This window comes from Camarhynchus parvulus, chromosome 1A (genome assembly GCF_901933205.1).
Source record: "Camarhynchus parvulus chromosome 1A, STF_HiC, whole genome shotgun sequence".
NCBI lineage: Eukaryota > Metazoa > Chordata > Aves > Passeriformes > Thraupidae > Camarhynchus > Camarhynchus parvulus.
Genome location: NC_044586.1, coordinates 25,516,293 through 25,537,064, shown reverse-complemented (window position 1 = coordinate 25,537,064; position 20,772 = coordinate 25,516,293). Strand labels below are relative to the sequence as shown.

General features: G+C 43.8%; 2 protein-coding genes across 2 annotated transcripts in view; one reads left to right on the top strand and one right to left on the bottom strand.

The window, feature by feature from the left end:
• The window catches only part of LOC115910043 (solute carrier family 23 member 1-like), a 32,456-nt gene extending 28,233 nt beyond the window's left edge, over positions 1–4,223 (top strand). The window contains exons 9-12 of the mRNA XM_030959834.1: positions 613–777; positions 1,632–1,740; positions 2,719–2,814; positions 3,937–4,223. Of these exons, the coding sequence (XP_030815694.1) occupies positions 613–777; positions 1,632–1,740; positions 2,719–2,814; positions 3,937–4,223 (657 nt within the window). The remainder of the gene's footprint in view (positions 1–612; positions 778–1,631; positions 1,741–2,718; positions 2,815–3,936) is intronic.
• A 2,457-nt stretch (positions 4,224–6,680) lies between these two features.
• On the bottom strand, positions 6,681–20,506 carry STRA8 (stimulated by retinoic acid 8). Its single transcript, XM_030960708.1, has 8 exons — positions 20,327–20,506; positions 18,521–18,596; positions 17,182–17,266; positions 16,631–16,783; positions 13,456–13,738; positions 12,101–12,177; positions 10,330–10,441; positions 6,681–6,755 (listed from the first exon to the last, which is right to left on the bottom strand). The coding sequence occupies exons 1-8, from the start codon at positions 20,432–20,434 to the stop codon at positions 6,681–6,683; spliced, it is 969 nt and encodes a 322-aa protein (XP_030816568.1). The 5' UTR covers positions 20,435–20,506.
• Between the last annotated feature and the right edge of the window lie 266 nt (positions 20,507–20,772).

Here is a 20,772-nt window from a genome sequence, read left to right as displayed (position 1 = left end):
AGAGCAAAAGACTTCCTCACTTCTCATTTCTTGACCATAGAAAGGATATATCAGATCCCAGAGCTTAGGATGGAGCAGCCAGCCGGCTCTGGTCTCTGAAATCTTGGTCTCCAGGGAATGGAGGGATCATTGTGGGATACCTCATTGAAAGCCACTTCTGGATGTCAATCCAAACCCTGACGGAAGGATTGTCCAGTGAACTGGCTGGGGGGTTGCAGTGACAGGCTTGTAGGTATGCCAAGATATTTCTAGGCTAAAGCAAGAACAAGTGGGTATTACTGTGCTCTTAATTAGTTTTTTTTTTATTTCAGTTTAATAGCAAACTGTTGAAGTTCTGTCAGTAGTAGGAGAGAGGATAACACTGAGTAAATAGGTGTGGTGCTTTCAGCGTGCCTTACGTGATAAATATCTGTGGTGCCCAAACACTGATGCTTCCCATTCAGTGTCAGCATCCCAGCTCACCAGCAGCTGTATCCAGACCTGTCCCTGAACGTGCCAAGCAGTGCTAGGGCCAGGGCTGCAGCACCTACCTGACAGGCTGGTTCTGGAGCCTGCCCGCTGGCCTTCCTCTGCCAGTCAGTGCATGACTGCCTCCTCTTCCTCTTGGCGCAGGTGGGGAGCCGAATGGTGATCATTGCTGGTGCCTGTGCCATGCTCCTGAGCGGCATCTTGGGGAAGATTGGGGCCATGCTGGCCAGCATTCCCATCCCTGTGATTGGAGGCATGTTCCTCGTGATGTTCGGAGTTATCACGGCAGTGGGCATTTCCAGTTTGCAGGTAACAGCTGTGTGAGCGCTGCTGCATCCCTGGTGAAGGGGACTTCATGTCATTGAAACAGAGAATCACAGAATAAGCTCAGTTGGAAGGGACCCATCAAGACCATTGAGTCCAACTGCTGGCCCTGAGCAGGACACCCCAAGAGTCACACCATGTGCCTGAGGGCATTGTTCAAACACTTCTTGAGCTCTGTCAGGCTGGTGCTGTGGCCACTTCCCTGGGGAGCCTGTTGTAGTGCCCAGTCACCCCCTGGGTGAAAAGCTTCTTTCTGCTGTCCAACCTAAACCTCCCCTGACTCAGCTTCATGCCATTTGCTGTCACAGGTAATGAGATATAAGAGATCAGTACTTGCCCCTCTGCTTCCCCTCATGTGGAAGTTGCAGACTGCAGTGAGGCCTCCCCTCAGTCTCCTCTTCTTCAGGCTGAACAGGCCAAGTGCCTTCAGCTACTCCTCATACAGCTTCCCCTCCAGACCCTTCACTATCCTTGTGGCCCTCCTTTGGACACTTACTCATAGTTTTATATCTTATATTGTGGTGCCCAAAACTGCACACAAAACCCTCAGTTTGAAGTCAGATTCTTACAGACTGTGTCAGCTATAACCACACTGCAGCAATGCAAACATTTATGTTGGCAATTCCTCAGGTAAAGATAAGGGGCTGTACCCTGAGGGGCTGAATCCCAGAGGGCTCCCTGGCATGGGCAGGGCTGGCTGGCACTGGGGACTGCAGGATCACAAATGCCCCAGCAGCACCAGGGCTGGGTCCATTCCTGATTCCAGTGTTTGCATCCCACCATGTCTCATGAACACAACAGTAATCCAGAGTTGTAATGTATGAAATTTCTCTGTGCAGTATACAGATATGAACTCCTCAAGGAACATCTTTATCTTCGGATTTTCTCTGTTTGCTGGCCTCACAATTCCCAACTGGGCAAGCAAAAATAGTGCTCTGCTGAAAACAGGTAAGAAGTGACATCAGAAGCATTTTCTGTAGCATGAAATGGAAGGAAAGGCTGACCAGAGAAATCTTCTAAAATAGTTTTTCCCTTATGAAATGCTGAAATCTGTGCTTTGACTGTTGCCTGTTTCTTTCTGTGAGGGCTATTTTTACCTTTTGCCCTGGATGCATAGCTCTGGTGCAGAAATCTCTGCTTTTGGTCAGTGACTGGATTCTCATGAATGAGGCTTTCTTATGTGCTCATACACAATAAAATGCTGTGGTTTCAAAATGCAAGAGCATACTCCTCTACTAAATTCCATCAAGTTCACTTTATTGAAAATTTCAGTTCTCCAGCAGCTGATCCTTCAGTGTGTCTTGTGTGACTGATGTCTTCATCACAAAGGCCAGAGTGTCCTCTCTTAAAGCATACATGGTGTGCTGGGTGGGCTGATTAAAGAGCTGGGCCCACAAACCACATGCTCTATAGATGTCCTGTCAGATGCTCAGTGCCACTGTTCATGGCCATCAGCCCTCAAGGGGAAACATCACATTTGATGAGCTTGCGGTGCTGAAATCCCATGCTAAATATACTCACATTTCTTTGGGAACTGAAGCTCGTGCTCTGTAGGGAGCTGATAGGTGTTATGTTGTGCACATGCTGAATGTGTTTGGAGCAGAAGGTGGCTTTTTCTCAGGACAGTGCTGGGGTCTGCACTGTTAATAAGCTCTTAATGTATTTATGAGCCATCTCCTGTCCACTCTAGGTCTGTGAATAATCATGTAGAATAAAACTGTAGGTCTGAAACTGGCTGTGAGATCATTCTCCCTTCCACTCCAAATCTTACACTCCGCTTTGGATTTGCAAGTCTCATCCAAGCAAGCCTAGTCCAAGCAAGCATGCCGCTTGCAGCCTCTTGGCACCAGAAATGTTGCTGGTAAAACAGGTAAAATGCTCTTCCTACACCACGATCCAAAGCTTTTTTTTTTTTTTTTTGGCTAGGAATCATCCAGCTTGACCAAGTGATCCTGGTGCTTCTCACCACTGGCATGTTTGTGGGTGGATTTCTGGGCTTTATCCTGGATAACACCATTCCAGGTAGGATTTGCTGAAATGAGCTGCTAGTTTGTGCCTGTCCAAGGGTTTGTTCCCTGGTACTTTTTGTTTTCATGACTCCTGTTCTATGGATAGGAGTTGTGCTGGCAACCATGAAACACCATGTGACTGCACTTCTCCCAGAGAGCGGTGAGGAACAGGAGACATCACTGAAATGGTCTCTGGCTGGATAACAGCAGCTTATCAAAAATAAAATAATTTGTCAGGAAGAACTCAGGCTGAAGAAAAGGTTTATTTGGCAAACATCTTTCAGGGAACATGCCTGCCTAAAACCATATTGCTAGTTAAAAGGAGAGAGGAAAGCAGCTATAAGAAGTGGAAGGAGCCAACGTGTGCCAGTATGGGAGCTGCTAAAGCTGAAGCTGAGCTAAAGCCACAGCAGTGGAAAGCAGTAGGAAATGCTGGTGCTGGCCCTCACAGACAGCAAAGAGCCTTGGATTTTCATCTAGCATGGGGAAGGAGGGCATAAGCATAGGAGAGGAAACCCTCTTTTCTGCTGCAGGAAAAGAGCAGGAAGAAAGGACGCTCTGTTAACCAGATTCTGTTACTGTCTGTGGCTTCTCAGAAAGCCAGTCTCCTTTTGGCTCATTAATTTTCCTGCAGCCTTCAATCATCAGCTCCTCTGGGCAGAATTTACAGGTAGGATCACTCCCTTTCCCAAGAGGTTCTTTGCTGCCACAGCAGTTACAGGCACGTAGGAATTCCTTTGGCTAGGGTAAATACCTGTGACTGACTAGTAACTGCTAGCTAAATCTGCTCTGAAGTGTCTGTCTGGGCAGTTAACATCCAGCATTGCTTTCCCAGCACTGCATGAACCTTCCCTTTGAACAGTTCTTGGATCTCCTCTGGCAGGTGAAAACTTCTTGGTATATATGATTCCCATGGAAAGCATGGAGAAGGCTGCTTATCTGGAAGCTGTTGCAGGAAAAGGTTATTATCTGGAAGCTCATTAGTGAATACTTGTAGAGCTCTTTGGAGCTGGAAGGGTTTAAGTAGAAGGGATTTGTATTTTGTGCAGGGTCTGCTGGGATTTGAGCAGTGGGTGTGAGGCACACAAAGCAGCCCTGCTGTTTTAAACACAACAACCTCACTTTGCTCTTGCAGGAACACAGGAAGAGCGGGGACTCCTGGCATGGAAACAAAGCCACAAGGGAGGGATGGAGAGCTCTCAGCTCATTTCCAAGGTCTATGATCTTCCCTTTGGCATAGGCACCAGATACTGCAATGTCTCTTGGTTTCGCTATCTCCCTGCTTGCCCCAGAAAACTGTCTGGTGACAAGAGAATGGATGAACTGAAGGCTGCTAGGCAGAAAACCAGTGTTGAAGCAAGCTTAGAAAAAAACTCTGAGGTTGGTGCTGATACACCAATCGGTGCTGATACAAGGATATAAGCACCTCACCTGCAAGTGAACTCATCTTAGAAACAGAGGTCTGAAAGTATGTCTGCAGCCCTTATCATCTGAGCATGAGCTGGCAGCTGTTAGAGGGGGAAGCAGGAAAAGAATAATGTCTTCTTCCCAGCTCAGCTGACTGCACCACTGATGGCCTTGAGGAAGTAATTTTTTCCTTCTCTCTTCCTGCCTGCTCACTTGTAGGAAGAACCTGATCCCTCCTCGGGGAACACCAAAGCCCAAGAAATGCCTAGGAAAGGTTTTCTGTTTCCTTCTTGCACTGACCCTTGGGCACCCTAAGGGGCAGCTGTTCAGCTCAAGCAGAAGGGCTTCCTGTCCCCTGATGTGGCAGCTGAAGGAGCTTCCCTGACATGGGCCCTGTACCACTCTCAGGCATCCCTTGGGTTGGGGTTAATCCCCAGCACCTTAAAGCAACACCCACCTCTCACCTTGTGTTGTATACCTCATCCTGGCCAAGGGAAGGAGCAGGTGCCTCTAGCTCATGATTCATCTCATTCCAAATTCCCATCATTTAGCCAGTCAAATGAATGTTGTTGTAAGAGAGGCATCTAAAGTTAATGGGATGGATTGTCTTCTGAACATGTCTCTTCTGCCTCAGACCACAGAGGGACTTTAGAGACCTTAGTTAGGTTCTTGACCTAACAGAAAAAACCAGCCTTACTGAAATGTATCCCACCTTTGGAGTGTTGGGAGGAGTCTCAGGAGAACCAGTTTGCTGTAGGGCATCCAACCCTACAAAGATGAAGGAATCCTCCTCAAATATAATGGAGAAAGCACTTCTGCTCACAATCTTACACATCTCTATGCTGCTGCTGTGTCCTGTGTACCCTTGCTGTACCTGTTTGGTCTAGTGTGGTGATTGTGTGGTGAAAAGCACTTCTCTGGAAAACAGGTGCACAGGTTATTGCTCCTATTCCCTATTAGCTTCAACCTGTAGGGCCACATGCAATGTGATCACATGTGGTCCTGTGGTTCCTGGTGCTGTGTAATAAAATTGTTGCTGTAGCATAAACTTGTGTTTCCTTCAGTGAGATGAGTACTTGTTTTTTGTAAGTATAATAAATAATAACATATACACTGTAATGGTATTTTCTCAGGGTCGTTGCTGGAGCAAGGGGCAGGTGGTATTCAAAGAATCACTTGCAGGCCTGCACTCCTATGAACTATGATCATGCAAGAGGAGGGACCAAAATAATGTTCTTCATCTTCCCCTTAATGTCATTACAATGCTTCTAGCCTCAAAGCAATGCCAGCATGTCTAAATGAAGCACACTCGGAAGGCCAGGGAATGGCAAGGCTGCACCCTGGAGAACTCTGAAGAGCTCTCAAACCCAAACAGGACCCCTGCAACCCCACTTTCAAACACAGCAGCGGGGCAAACATTCATCTGGGGGTGCTACCACAACCTCAACTGCAGGGACAGAAAGGGCTCTGTAGTGTTTATTCTTCCCTTGTACTTCAGTACTCAGCTCCGCGTGTTTTTGCCTGAATGTATCACGCTTTTATGCACCAAAGCAATGCTGGGCCACAGTCCAGGCCTCTTGGACTCAGTCTAAAAGCTGGCTGCTGAAGTTGGACAGCTAGGCACACCAGCTTCAGTTTAGGTTTTAAAATAAAACTTCCATCCTTTCTGTTTGTGATGGCTGGTAGCATGACCTCAACATAACCACTGTCAGAATACAGTTTGTTCAAGTCTGCAGAGAGCCTTTAATGATAACTCAGAGATGTGAAGGACTTTATTCAATTTCACAGCATTTTTAATTCCAAGACACTATCTGAGCAGCACTACTCATCCAAGAATTAGATGTGGAAGAAGAGCACAGGGCTGATCACTCAGCTTTACACACTTCACTAAAGTAAACCAAAATGTATTACTGTGCCTGCACTTTTTTGGGTGACTGGGGAGTGGGCGCTCACTGCTGCTGTCCTCATAATGAGACAGAAGAGCCTTATTCCACTCTCTGTGAGGAAATCCCTCTTTCCTTGTGAGCCCAAGATGAAAAATTGCACCAGAAGAATAATCACTGCCAGGAGGTGACTTTTGCAGGGTGCAGTTTGAGACCTGCATCCTGTGGGAGTGTGCAGACTGCCACTGATCTGGCCTCCCTGCTGCTCTTCCCACACCTTATGCTAGGCAAGGTCACTTAACTGTACATGCCTCTGTTTCTTTGTGAAGCAAGGCTAAACATTAAATAGCAATGGGTAAAAACATATATTAATAAATAGCTAAGACCCTTAAAACCTTTAAAAAGTATAAATTACTCAACTGATATATCAAGAATTACTAATGAGGGAAGGAGAAGTCAATGGTAACAAACCACTTCAACACAGTGTCTCCACACTCTGCTGAGAGAGGCAGCTCACTGAGAGAGGTGAGGCTCCTCCCATGCCTGGTGTACCTGGCAGGGCTTGGCAAAACGTTGCTGGAGACACTGCTTAGAAATCGTCATCATCGAAGGTCTCCGTGCACCGCAGCATCACGGTCTCATGATCATAGTGAAGATCTTCTTCCTGAAAGCCCCCCCAAAGTCAAGCAGGATTAAAAACCACAGGAGTTTGTTGAATTTCAAATCTACAGTGAGCTGGTCAAGAGCTGATGTATCAGAAAATGCAGCATGAGCCCTCCCCCCTCTCTGAACCAGCCGCCAGCACTTGATGAGTTCCTGAGGTGCCTGATGAAGAAAGGCTAAAGTTTTCTGCCAATTTCCTTCTAAAATCACAGGGCTCCACCCTGTGTATATTTACATCATCTAGACAGCTCTTACTGACTGTGGTAGCAAGTTTGTCACATAACAGGCTCTGAAGGTATGAAAGTTTCCTTGAGGCCTTAACTTCTACCAACTTCAGGCTTTGCTCCACTTTTAGCAACAGAAGGAAAGGGTCTTCTCTTTCACCAGTTTACAGAGAACAAGTGTCTCTTGAGAAATCAAAGTCTGGAAGATAAAAGTATTCATGCCTGCAGTCCATCTAGTCCACCTTATGCATTGATGCAAGACTCTTCAGTGAAATACTGCTTTTAAAAATAGGTGATGTTTGAAAATGTATAGCTTAAGAAGCACTAAATACCACTTGCTTGTCAAGTGACTCATCTAAAATCCATAATTTTAAAAGTGTGCCTTTGAAGACACAAAGGTGCTCAGTACTATTTAGAAAAAAACCCCACTGAGTTTCATTTAGGTAAAACCTTTGGATCTCAGTCTAAATTAACTCATTACTGCCTTTGCTGCTAAGCTTCTCTTATGATGTGACCTTAAGACAACAGCTCTTGAAAAATTACAAGATTGCTTAACTAATCTCATGCTCAGAAATATTTCTCTATCATATACTGCAGAAGCATGTTCCTGTTCTCATTTTGGTGTCCCTGCCCTTTTAAGCGTTCTCCCTTTCCTTGTCCAAATGATTTCCCCTCTCCTCTTGTATGAGTCTTTCTGAAGCTTTTTGTTGCAGTGGGGTGCAAGCCCTTGGCAGCCTTGAGAGCCAGGGCAGTGGCTCAAGAGGAGCTGTGCTCAGTAGCTGTGACCATCCACAGTCCAACAGCAGTAGCTGCAGTTTGTACCTGCACAGTTAACCAGAAATGACAGAACATGGCAGTGGCATGAATGACCAGCAATAAAATCCATCACCTCATCAGCTCTGCAGATGAAAGGAAAGGAGACCATGGGCTGCCTTTTGTATTTCAGTGGGGTCCCATCACATGCCTTACCTTGGTACTTACTGTACTTGCTACCCACCTCTGTATCTCCTACAAGGTGTGTGCACAGTGTACTGGGACTCTGCTTTATGCTTGAGATAATTTGTGCCAGCACTGCCCAAACTCCTGTGCTAGCATGGCACCAGCACAGGGAAGGGGAATGGTCTGCAGAGGTTCAGTCTGATAAGGTAAGCAGGACGGGTTCCTTTCCCTGTCAAGTCCAGCAGTCTCTGATGCTCTGAGCAGCCCAATTTCTGGGGGAAGGTGAGTAGCCTATACTGATCTCTCTGCTGCTGCCTGAGTTGGTGTGTTTCAAGCTAGCTGGAACATCTTCTATCCCTGCTCTGCAATCACTTTCATAACTGTCTCAATCTGTTTGCTTTGACATGGATCCGAATTTCTGCTCTCAAAACAAAAAATAGCTTGTCAGTCATATTTTCCTTTTTCTACTCTTTTGCCTCTTGGCAGCACTGTCTAGATGTGTTGTTCTGCACTCTAAATCAAAACAGATTGTGACCTTCATATTATCTAGCCTGGGTGATTTCTGCTCAAATTCCCTTTTTATTGTCTTATCACAGATAACTAAAAGTTCCTGTGTAAAAGAACCCTTTGCAGCTTTTTATTTCCTTTTGGATCTACACAGTACAGCAAACTGCCAATTTGCAGTACTTTGGGCTCTCTTGCTGCTTATCTTCCCATCACTCCCAGTCTTATTTTAAATGTGCCTCTTTAAACCTTGAAAGAGACACTACCTGTTCCCATACCACCTCATCTGGGAGCTGTGAGATGGACTGGGGCTCACACATAACAAGGCAGCCCCAAGCAGAAGGACGAGATGAGACCATGCCAGGCATGACACTCCCAAAGAAATTTAAAACCAGAAAATGCCATATCTTGCCTAAAGCTTTTCTTTCTTTTCTAGGCCTGCTGAGTTCATAGTCATTTACTTAAACACAAGAAGAGCTCTGCTCTTACACAGAACATAGCTATTCACAGACCAAAAGGCTGTGGAGATCAGTGTCTGGTCTCTGACAACAGCCAGCAGGGGAAGTTTAGAAAAAAGTGCAAGAATTGGGCACACAGTGTGCTCTGTTTTACAATAAACACTTGTACATTATAGCAAACTGTGCTGTGAGGTCCTCCTGCTCTGGATATTGAATCTGGACCTTCAGATTTAGTAATTGCCCATGGATTGATGACCCTGGAGTCTAAATGTGGTAATTTTTACATGTAAATATTTTTAATATGTTGTTTGTTCATTTTATTTAGTGCTTTCTTGTTCTTCTAGTGTTAGACACAATAAGTAATCATTCTGTGTACTGCATCCACACCATGTATGAATAAAATGGTCTTGCAGTACCCTTCAGTCTTTTTTTTTGCAGAAAAGTCCTAGTCTTAACAGTATTCAATGCCTTTTCCTGTGCTTGCTGCCATTCTCTGCACCTTCTCTAGTGATGCCCTCTCCAGGATGGGGGAACCAAATGGCACACAGCAGTCTCTCTGTGACAGATTCAGACAGTGGTGCAACACCAGTTTCTGCTTTGTTTTCTGTCTCAACTACCCCTCATCACAAACCTTCTATTTTCCTTCAAAGGAGCATCTGCTCAGGTACCAAAGGCCAGGTGGGAACTGGGCAATAGAAACCAGCAAACCAATGGCTGCTATGGAGGTACCACTGACTCTGAACCAAAACAAGCTCTGCCTGAGGGGTATATCCCTTTCAGTTCTCTACCCATGTGCAAGCTTTGAGCCACCTCCATGGCAGGGAGACAAGAAGGGGAGGAAGAACAATGGAAACACAAAGACTTCTGGCTCAGCAAACCTGCAACAGTAGGCTGAAGGTAAGGGGAAGCTCAGGAGCTTTTCATCAGCTCTTTCAAGAACATGGATATCCTGCTTTTAGGGCCTGCCACTGGAGGGCTCAGGGCAGGGAGCCTGGCTCCCAGACAAGCAGAAGGTGGTTCTACTGAGCTCAGAATGAAGCAGCTGGGGGTTGGTGGAGAGCTGGAAAGTGAGCTTTACCTGCTCAGAGGAGGTCACTCAAGCTTTTCCACAAGGAACTTTCATGCAAATAATAATAATAATAATAATAATAATAATAATAATAATAATAATAATAATAATAATAATAATAAAAATTTACAATTCCCCATGTCATTTGCCAATGAAAAATATTCAAAGTGCTCACTCACACTTAATCTCTTACAAAGGCAATCCTAGTGGCCTTTTGGAATGACACATCTAAAATGATGAACCCCAAGTTCTTTTTGGAATCATTCTGGACAATATGATCAGAAGCATTGAATACAAAAATCCCTTTCTGACATTGCTCCTGAAATACATTGCTCTGAAATACACTGCTCCTTCTATAAGCAATCCTTTGGCAAGGCTTACCTGGCAAAACTGTGTATTAGTGAAGAAGTGGTGTTTTAGGAAGTCAGTGACCTGCACATAGAGTCTCTGGTGATCCTCTGGATTTTCAGAAGTGCAGCTTGCAAATGCTGAACTGAAAATGGAATCAGATACTGTATTTAATTTTCTGTTCTGTTCTCCTTACTTTCTCTCCTCCATATTTTACTTATAAATAAAAAAGAATTCAAACTGTTTTCAAGGTGGTTCTGATAGTAAAGAAAATAGCCAAGCGAGACAGGGAGGAGTTGTGATGGATGCATTGATGAGATACTGTTTGCCCAGTGCAAGGCAGGTGTGGAAGAACAGAGAATAGAAATACAAGGAACTGGTGTCACAATAAGGAGATTTGCTGACACATTACAGCATAGTAACACTGTTTTGGGGAAAAGTAAATATCCATTTAAAACAGACAGCAACAATGGTTATTTGGGACTGTATTTGGTAGGGTTGTTCAGAGGAACAGCTTTGACTTCTGTAAAGTTTTTGAGTGAATGCAGTAAGCTGTGATCATGAAATGACATGTTAGCTATAACTGGCAGGTGTGTTCTCAGGTAACTGTGGCACAAAGCTAAGCTTTTCATTCTAGACCTCACCTCTGTATTCCTCCTGGGATTTTACAAAGTTCTGCCATCACAGCTCTGTCCAGAATTACAAGGTGCAGAACAACAGGCAAGAAAGAGAAAACAATAAATGTTGACTATTGAAATATCAAACTGATTTGGGACCTAAAACAGACTTTAAAGATTATAGTAATACTTTGCAGTATTAAGGAATACTTAATCTTATTTTAAAAGCAAGTGGAAATTGTGACCTAATAAATGTTATTTAATAAATAAATATTTGTTAAGGTTTTTTATCCCTTCAAGTATATTGATAATCAGCCAAAACAACCTTATTTTAATTTATGCCCTGGAATCTGGAATGGTGGTGAAAGGAAGAGATTCACATTAAAGATCACTCTAAATGTTGAAAAATAAGTAGAAAATGGGATTAAACCCCCACAGATTAAAGACACTATTTGCAAAGAGAAACAACCTTAACAAAGACTAAGTAGCAAGAATACATAAAAAATGAATCATAATGTGATTTTCCTCTTGAGGAAAACAATGCTTTTCTTTCTTTGGTCTACTGGGAAAAATCAAAGGCAGTGCCAGCTTTGTATCTGACATGTTCTCTTCTAGGTCACTCATCTGAACTGAAGAGGAAAGAGATGTTATTATTTAAAAGGTCCTGTGTTTCTTTGGTGTTACTGTTCAGGTCAACCACACTTTAACCTGATCACCTCCATGTGACTGAATTAGGGTAAGACAAAGGAGAAAATGTTGAAAATTTATCATTTTTGTTTCATTACATGAGAGTATGGCTTGTGATTAGCTGATTTGTTAGGGAATGCCTCTTGGCCCTCACAGGCCTGGTAAGTGAGAGAGAAAAAGAAAACATTACAGGTATTGTAAATTGAAAACACAGAAAGCTGTGCAGAATGGCAAAGAAAATCAGAAAGACCTCAGTTATCCTGAAGTGATAGGGCTCTCAGGAAGTGATTCTTACTGATTCTGCTGTAAATGACCATTAGTTGTTCCACTTTTTCCCCTTAGAAGGAAGTATTATTGTGAGCACAGCTGCTGGAGGCTGCTATTCTGACCATTTATTCAGAAAGAGAGCTGTTGTCTTACTCCAAAGAGCACTTGCCATGGACTGCTGACAGTGGGCTATGATTGTACTGTGTCTGCCAAAAGGGGTGTTTGCAATTTACCTCTGGCTGGACAATCCCTGAGCCTTGCTTCTGTCAAGGAAACCAGCAGCAACATCAAATGCATCTTCAAACATCACCTAGCAGAGAAATCACTTCAGATGTCAGCATATCCAGTCACCTAAAAAGTTTTACCTAGGGCATAATTTTTAATAATGAAGTCTTTAAAAGCATGATATTCTTTCTTTACATTTAACAGGTATGGTTACAGCTAGAGTAAACCAAGAGATTTTGTGGAGGCAGGAATAATGTGGAATAACTGTACTTCATGGCTAGGAACACAAGGTCAGTCCACTCCCTTAAGCCTGTGCTTCAACCTCTAGGAATTAGACTTCACATTACATCTCCAAAAAATCAGTAAAAACCATGAATTGTATCAGTGCTTTAGAGACTCGACTGTGGACTGCTGCTTATGGCTGGAGATCTCAGCTGTACCAGCCAGTCTCTCCAAAACTGACTCCAGTTAGACAAAGGAGTTTGGATGCTCCGTGTGCCAGACCACTGAAGTCATTAGTTCACTCTGCCATAATGCAGTTCACACACTCTCTGTGCCAGAAATACCATACAGGGAACATTCCCATGACATTTCCTAAGGCAATGAGCAGTATCAGTTGTGTCTTGTGACTCAAAAAGAACATGCCAATACCATTTACTTACGTGCTAAAGGTAAACATCTGTCCCTTCCTTGCAGCTAATGAAATTACACATACCTCTTCGAGCAGCTAGTTACTTCAGCAGTCACTGCTCCAGGAACCATTGATAGAACTGGCTGTTATTCACTCAATCTCTTATTAATAAATGCTCTGGTCTACTCAGTCACTGACTTCTTGGCTCTGCAGAGGTGCATGGTACAGGCAGTCATTGGCCCTGTACCACTGGGACTGGTCTAAAAATACTTTCTCTTTGCTACCAAGTGCTTTGATGAAAAAACCCCACCCAACCCAAAACATAGCAGGCTTTGGCAAACTAGGTATCCCTTCTGGATTTAGATCATCTGTGCTCTTTGGAGAGTGTGAAGAGCACACTGTGTAACTGTGTAATTCTTGTTCTTGCTCCCTGTCCCTGGACCAAGGTAGGGGCAAATTGAACTGTTACTTAGCACAGAAACTCCACAAGTCAATGGAGACCAGCAGTATCACTGCCACTCCACTTCTGTAGCTCACTAGGTATCTCACCAAGAGAAAATCTGGTGCAGGCATTTACTTAAAGACTGCTTATTGTCTCCATGTATGCATTCAATGATCTTGAGAAAACGTAGCTACAACTACTGTATGTTTGCAACTCAAAGCTGCAGAGCCAATCAGCATCTGAAGGCTTGGAGTTTCAGAGGCAGACTATGAATGTTGCTGAGCACTTACTTCCTCTGGTGTGGAGACTGAGGAACCACTGGCTTCCTCACTGTTACCTCCGCTGTCCCTCACACTACCTTCAGTGCAAGCAGGCTCTGGGCAAGCAGCCTTGGGATCCATGAGGAAATCTCTCTGGCTACAGTACTGCAAGATGCTGTCCCTGCTCTCTTCAGAAAGCTCTTGCCAGAGATGGGAAATAGCTGTGGAGACCTCAGGAAGAGGCACCTCTCCAGTGCAAACAATTCCATGCTCTACCAGCAGGTCCACTGTGTGCTTATAAAAATACAGGTATCTGGAAGGAAAGGAAAGGGAGTATCTCTTAAGAGCAGGCTATAAGGCAGTCATCTACTGAAAATCAGCAGGACACCAGGGAGTAGCTGTGATCCATAACTACTTCAGACTCTGCCTCCCAGACTTCATACAATTACTGAATGGTGCCCAACACTGACAATTTCACCTGCAAAAGGCAGGCTCCAGCTTCAGCCTCAGCACGACTGCCTCACAACAGAAGCTCCAGGCAATGCAGGTTGTACAGGCAAACCTCATTCTGGAATTTAATACATTTTCAGTTACTTGCCTTTGCATCCTGAACCTTTTGCACTGCAAGTGACTTTTTGTACATTTACTGGCTTTGCACTGCACTTTAAAGCCCTGGCTGAGGCATCCTGTATCCTGATGCATTAGGTACTGTACATACAGACAGACAGACACTGCCCCGGGTCTGGATGCTCTGACTTATGCATGGGAGCTCCATTTCCTCCATTTAACATCTAAGGAAACACATCCCTAACAATGACTTCTATGCAGTCTGTAGTGAACCTAGTGGTGGAACACAGGGGTCATAATTTCAACGCAGTGACTAAATCTCAGAACAAGCCTGCTTCTTCTGTTAGCACTGTGTGGCACAGGATAATAATGTCTACTTTAGGAAGCAGCACTGAAGGTTATTTTACATTAATTAAATGCTTAGAGAATCTCAGACGAAAATAAAAAGATCAAAGGAGTATAAACCAAGAGCTCTACAAACAGCAGTCATTGGTTCTATGTTTAGGCTCAAAATGATTCCTTGGAAGATGTCCCACATGAGCACATTTCCTGATTAACTGAACAGTATTGTATGAGAAAGTAACTCAAAATAAATAGTTCTTTTTTATTTGTAAATATTTTTTCCAGCAAATCAATATTGAAAATCTAATTTTGTAGGCAAACATAAACCTGTTTAAACCCAAGTTTCCACACTCTGGAGTATTTTCCACCACTGCTGGAGACAAAATACCGGGAGGGGAATAAGTGTTCTCATGTAAGGTATTGCGCTCACTAAGGTTTCTGGATGTCCCGCTCCAAACAAAGGACCTGGAATTTCTCAAGCAGAAGAACATGAACCACCATTAGACTGCTCTGCTAAAGAAATTAAGCTTGAAGCACAAGTCAACTATTTCCTTCCCAGCTGGAAGGTGACAACCACATTTTGCACTGGACAAAGCACTGTGAAGTCCTACCAATGTATCTCCTGCTGCTGAACAGGGGAAAAAACTCAGTCAGCCAAAGCTCAAAGCATTTCTGATGCTTCCCAAATAATGTGATTAAATGATCACCAAAAGACTGTTGCTTTCTTTGCTGAAGAGTCCTTGTCGTTTTATGCCTGCTATAAAAGGTCATTTTTTTACAAGAATTAGCTACAAACCAAGTGCAATCTGCCCTAGGACTACAGGACAAGTGCCAGAGTCTGCACAGTACAGGCCCTGGTCTACCTGGTCAGTAAAGAACAGGAAAGTCAGGTGTCTATGGCTCTGTCCTGCAGTCTTTGATGAAGCAGATTTTTCTAATCCTGAAAATCTTGATTCAGCACATTTCAAGGTCTTCTAAACGATACCTTAACTACAGCCACCTCCAATTCTAACAGGAGCAAAAGCAGGAGCAGGAGTGGGAAGCTGGTGCCATCTGCTGGTCCAGCTGCAGTCTCCTTTTGAGAAAAAACCCGGTGATCAAAGCGGTTTTTAGAAATACACAGCAGTTCAAAGCAAAAGAGAAGAAGGAACTGCAGAAGATTTTGGTTGTGGTGGTGATGCCATGGAACAGATGCCAGCTGCAGCTCTGGATTCTCCTGCACTGCATGCTGTTAACTGTGGAATGGTTAGGGTGAAATTCACTGCTTGATGGTGTAGGATAGATTGCACATGCAGCTGTTTCTCATGTCTTGGCAATCAAATAATAGTTTATCCTGTTGGAAATGCAGGATAAAACCTCTAAAGTACCTCCTAGTGTTGTCTGACAGGAAGGAGAAGAACATGGAGTATAATACTCGGTTTTAAGATATCACTAACCTTGGAAAAAACCAGTAATTTTACCATTATGACTTCCAAATAAATACATGGACAACTGACATGAGAATGGTAGTCTTTGACTTTTAGGTCCTGCATCAGGCATTTAGGAGCTTAAAGGGTTTACAGACTCACATCCACTAGCTCTAAGTGTAGCACACGAGTGTTTAGGTTCCTCCCTTCCCCAGTGTTGCAGACAATTTTGCATTGTTGCAGAATGCATTCTGGTACCTTCCAGACAACCACTACTCTGCAGCCCAGAGGCTGTGGACTGTAAGATCTTACTTGGTTGAATCCAGCCTTACCCTACTCTGATCCCACTAAAAAAAATACTCCAAGCTGCCAGGACCTAAGGGTCTGCAACAAGTGTGCAAGCTCCTCCTAACAATGCCATTAGAGGAAGGATGAGCATCCCTGTGAGGAAAAGAATGTGCTTACCTCTGGTTCCTGCACCTCCCTGGAACGCATACAGCTAGACTCTTAGCAAATTCCTCTGGTGCAGCAATTCTTACCCTCCTGAAATCTAGCCCCACGGCAGAGATACAGTGGGAAAGTGTGGCAACACAGGGACTGACATACTTGAAAGAAATTTTCTTCTTTTTCTTAAGGGGTGAAAAATCCTCAGGGATTTACCAAGGCCTGAAAAGCTGGGGGCTGCTACAGCTCTAAGAGTCCATCCATGTGCAAGCTGCAGGGACTTAGGAAGTGATCAGCTTCATCACCAGCAGGGCCAAAGTTGCTGGCACAAGGCTTCTGTGAGGCAGACACAGGCTCCAGCAGGGCTGCATGAACGGCAGTGCCTGGATGCACAGAGATAACTGCAAACAAATGAAAAACCTGAAGGCAATGTAGGGTGCACCTACCGTTCAAATTCCACTAGATCTGGGGATAAAGTGTCTGAAAACTGGATCAATTCTGGCTTCTCATATTCTTCCAGTGTTTGTTTTTCACATTCTTGAAGCAAATACCAGATGGCAGAGTCACTTTCACTCATATCTTCTGAGGCTGATGTAGTGCTGGAAAGAACACAAGGGAAAAAAGCCACATTAATAACTTCTCAACTGGATTAATAATGCCCTCATCATGGTGACTCCAGAGCCTAGGGGCATTCCTCCCAAGCCAGCTTTTTCCTCCTTCTTTTGCTTTTAAGGCCATGAGACATCCTTGCCAGAGATCAGCTACATAGAAGGGAAAAAAATAGAAGCACTGACTGGAAATGAGACTCACAACATGCTTAGAATGTTTGTGCACTCCATGGGATTATAGCAGTCCAGGTGAAACCTCTTAGTCCTTTCCTCATGAGGAAAAACCTCTGCTTGGAAATACAGTAGCAATGACAAGGAGTTTCAGAGATGCTGGGATGGGAGCAAGTGCAAAATATTATCATCTTTTCTTGAGTAGTACAAGCCCTTACCTCTGACTGCCAAATTGCCTCCTGACATACTCCTCCCTGACTTCCTCCAAGCTGGATGGGCTCCCATCCTCCAGACTGCAGCTGGCTGTTGTCAGCAGAAAGGTCACTGTCACATCAATGGCACTTCTGGCTTCTCTCTCACCCTCAGCCCCCAACCAAGCAGAACACTGTCAACAACTGGTTCTTCACAAGCCAGAGCTTTTCATTAGGCAAAAATGATGTGAAAGAAGAAACATCTGTCTCTCCTACAACATAACTAGCACTACTTGGAGTTTATGAACACTGAGGAACTTAGAATCAATGCCTTCTTCCTAACATTGATTTTAGAGAACTGATGGTGGAAACAAGCTGCAAATCAAACTCAGGGGCACACACTAGTCAATACAGAATTTTTTGATTACCTTATAATGAACAAATTGCATGTGAAAAACCCTGACATCCAGCCTGTGATTCACAAGCACTATGGATTTTACATATATGCAAGTACAAACAAGGGGAAGCTTGCCTCAAACTCCCCTCAACCAGCCCCCCTGCTTGTTATCCTTTCAATTTTGCTCTGTCAAATTATTCTTTCTACCTGTGACTCACTTTTATGGGTTATCCAATGATGTGGGTTCAGATGAGGTTGTTCATTTTAAGCACTAAGACTTCTAATTGATTCAAATTACTGGAGGTGCAAGTCACATGAATAGGTTTTTTTCTAGCTGACAGGAATTTGGACACTTGAAGGGACAAAAAAACAAGTCCAAAGCCTCTATGCTATCAGCCCCTAGTTCTTCTTGCTGCTAGCAGAGGCAGTGGCCAGCAGCACTAAACAGAAGGCACGTTCTTGGGGGCATGAGAGCCCCCAGCAGGAGCCGCCACAAATGCAGACAGTACCTGCTGGCCAGTGTCACCAAGGTGCCACAGGCTGTAAGAGAGCAGGGCATGGGCATGGCCTGCCAAGCTGAAAGAAAAAACTGTAGCATCTCTCTTAACCATTTATATCAGAGTACACTCAGAGGCTTCCATTTCCTACCCTAGGAAATCCTTTTAGCTCACACCACAACGTGCTGTTGTGCAGTTTAAGCTCTGGAGGGCTGGGTGCTGGTGACAGCTGTGACTGGCACTGTGCCACACTGCTGTGACCAGGAGAAGCACACAGGGGGATTTCTGAGATAGATACAGTGCTCAGTGCATTGACAGACTTCTCACTGTCCCTTACTTATTGCTATGACTAAAGCCACAGCTGGCTGCAATGCTTTAATGCACAATTCCTGTGTACTTCTGTCTCTATTTAACAAATACACAAAAACCAAGTCCAGGCTTTTTGTCCAAGCAAATACTTGCATACAGTTACCTTTCATCTTCAGCAAAGAACACAAGGTTTGCTCCAGCTTCTGGATAGATGTCTTAGCCTTACGCAAAACCTGATACTAAACATAAGAAGAAAACAGAACTGATTGTTCTCTGCTCTAACTAGATTCATGTTTTAACACGCCTTTGTTGCTTTGCTTCTCCTTCATGTTTACCTTCAGTAATTTCCATGCTCTGTGAAAATATATTGTGAAAATAGTGTTGTTTCACTAGCTACCCTTATACATATGAAAAGGGGAAAGAATTAATAAAAGAGTAAACTTCAATAGGGAATATAAATATTTGGATATCTATTATGCAACACATACACCTAACACCCCGTCACACAGACATTTGCTACATAACTCAGATCTTTTTCATCAGCAAATGGTCTTGTTTGGATCGTTCTCTTCTTGGAGCATGTCCAGAAATACCATGCTGTGAAGTCTTGTTGGATGCCTACCAACTTAAGGCATAAGATTTTACTGATGATTTCCCATGAGACTTTTGCTAGAAGTCTTTGCCATGTTCTACATTGCTGTAACCTGGATTACAGCAGCATAAAACACAGCAAAGGCTTCTCCTAGCAAAAGTCTGGATTAACAGGATTAACTTCAGCGCTGCACATCATTCCTCCATCATCTATACCAAGTACAACTGAAAACACATGGCCAGTGCATTTAAACATACACATCTCCAAAATATTTCAGGATTTTTGTGCATGGTGAGACCACCCATATCTACCTTGCAGAGCTTTCATGCTGGATATTTTAGCCAGGCACCAAGCACTAGGATTACAAGCAACCTTCTGTACTGAGACTTTTAAAGATATTAAACTTCCTTGGCTCCCAAGAGTCACACAAGGGGCACAAGACACTGTGAAAAAGCAATTTCATGAATTGGCATGTGAACACAGTCCCCTTAGACCAGGCAAAGGAAGTCGTTGTTTAGTCTTGGCTTTGGAGATCCTGCTGACTTCAGGTTAGCTTGAGTCTTGCTCAGAACATGGCAAACTGAACTCTTACCTCAACCTACATGAGGGCTAAGGGACTCAGCAGGCACAAGCCACATATAGTGGGATTTGACATATTCAGGGGACAATTCTTGTTCTAAACAATCATTACTCCCTCTGCTTTATGAACTGGAAAACTGAAGGTAACCAATGGAACTAAACAAATCAGTTGCAGAGTTGAGAAGATACTCCTGAGGTTTACTCCTCTGCCTTGAGCATGGTAATTTTAGTCTTTTCAGTAGTATTTTGAGTAAATTTCATCTTTAAAAACAATTTTGTCTAAATAGTTTCTTCCTTTAGTTGAGACCAAGAAACAGTACTGGTGTTTGCTTTTATTCCTGAACTTATTTTTCCACTGTCATGAAGACAAAGTGCACCTCATAAAGCTGAATGAAATATTCCTTTCTCTCTAACTCCTTCTGTCCCTAAACTCACTGCTCTGATTTCAGAACAAAATGCTGTGACATCAGCTTCATTGTGGGATCCCTTGGTTTGTTTCCAAAATACTATAAAAGAAAATGCAAAGCCATAAAAATGCTGCAAAAAGCCTGTAAGAAAAGTACAGATAAGGCACATGATAAACTCATGACCCAGCAACTACAAACTGGACAACTCGCTTAGGCTCAGTTGGCAGCTTTAGATAAAGAGATCCAGGAAAGGTGCATGCAGTGAAATTACACACATACTGGCACCCATAAAGACACAGTGATCATCCTCACAGACTGAGGCTAAGCCTGGCTCAGTGTGAACATGCTCATGTATGACAATGACGCAGAGAGAAAGAGTCACTGTTCGCACCTTTGAGGCACAGCTGTCTGACTGGGATAAAACTCTTCCCCGCAAGCTGCTGAAGAGTCTTGCCAGAGGAACCCAGTGGTGTGCCTGTGGCAAGTGCTGCTTTGCCATGCAGTGTTCTACCTCTTGCCGGTGTCTCAGGGGATTGAGACTCACTTTGGCATGTGTCTTCCTACAGTCTCCAGCTGTGCCTGTTGAAAGCTGCAATGCAACATTTATTTATACTGAATAAATATCTAAGTGAAGGGAAAGAAATCTTACAGCCTGCACAGTGGATAGACAAAAAGAAAAAAAATCAGGCTGACTGACAAGAGCTTATCTTTTCTGTAGAAAATAACGGAGTTTGAAATATTTCCTTTGCCTGAGAGATACCTGCCTGTTAAGTACTTACTAAAACCTAATTCACCACTAAGAATTAACAGCAACCCAGCTGAAGCCAGCCTCCCATC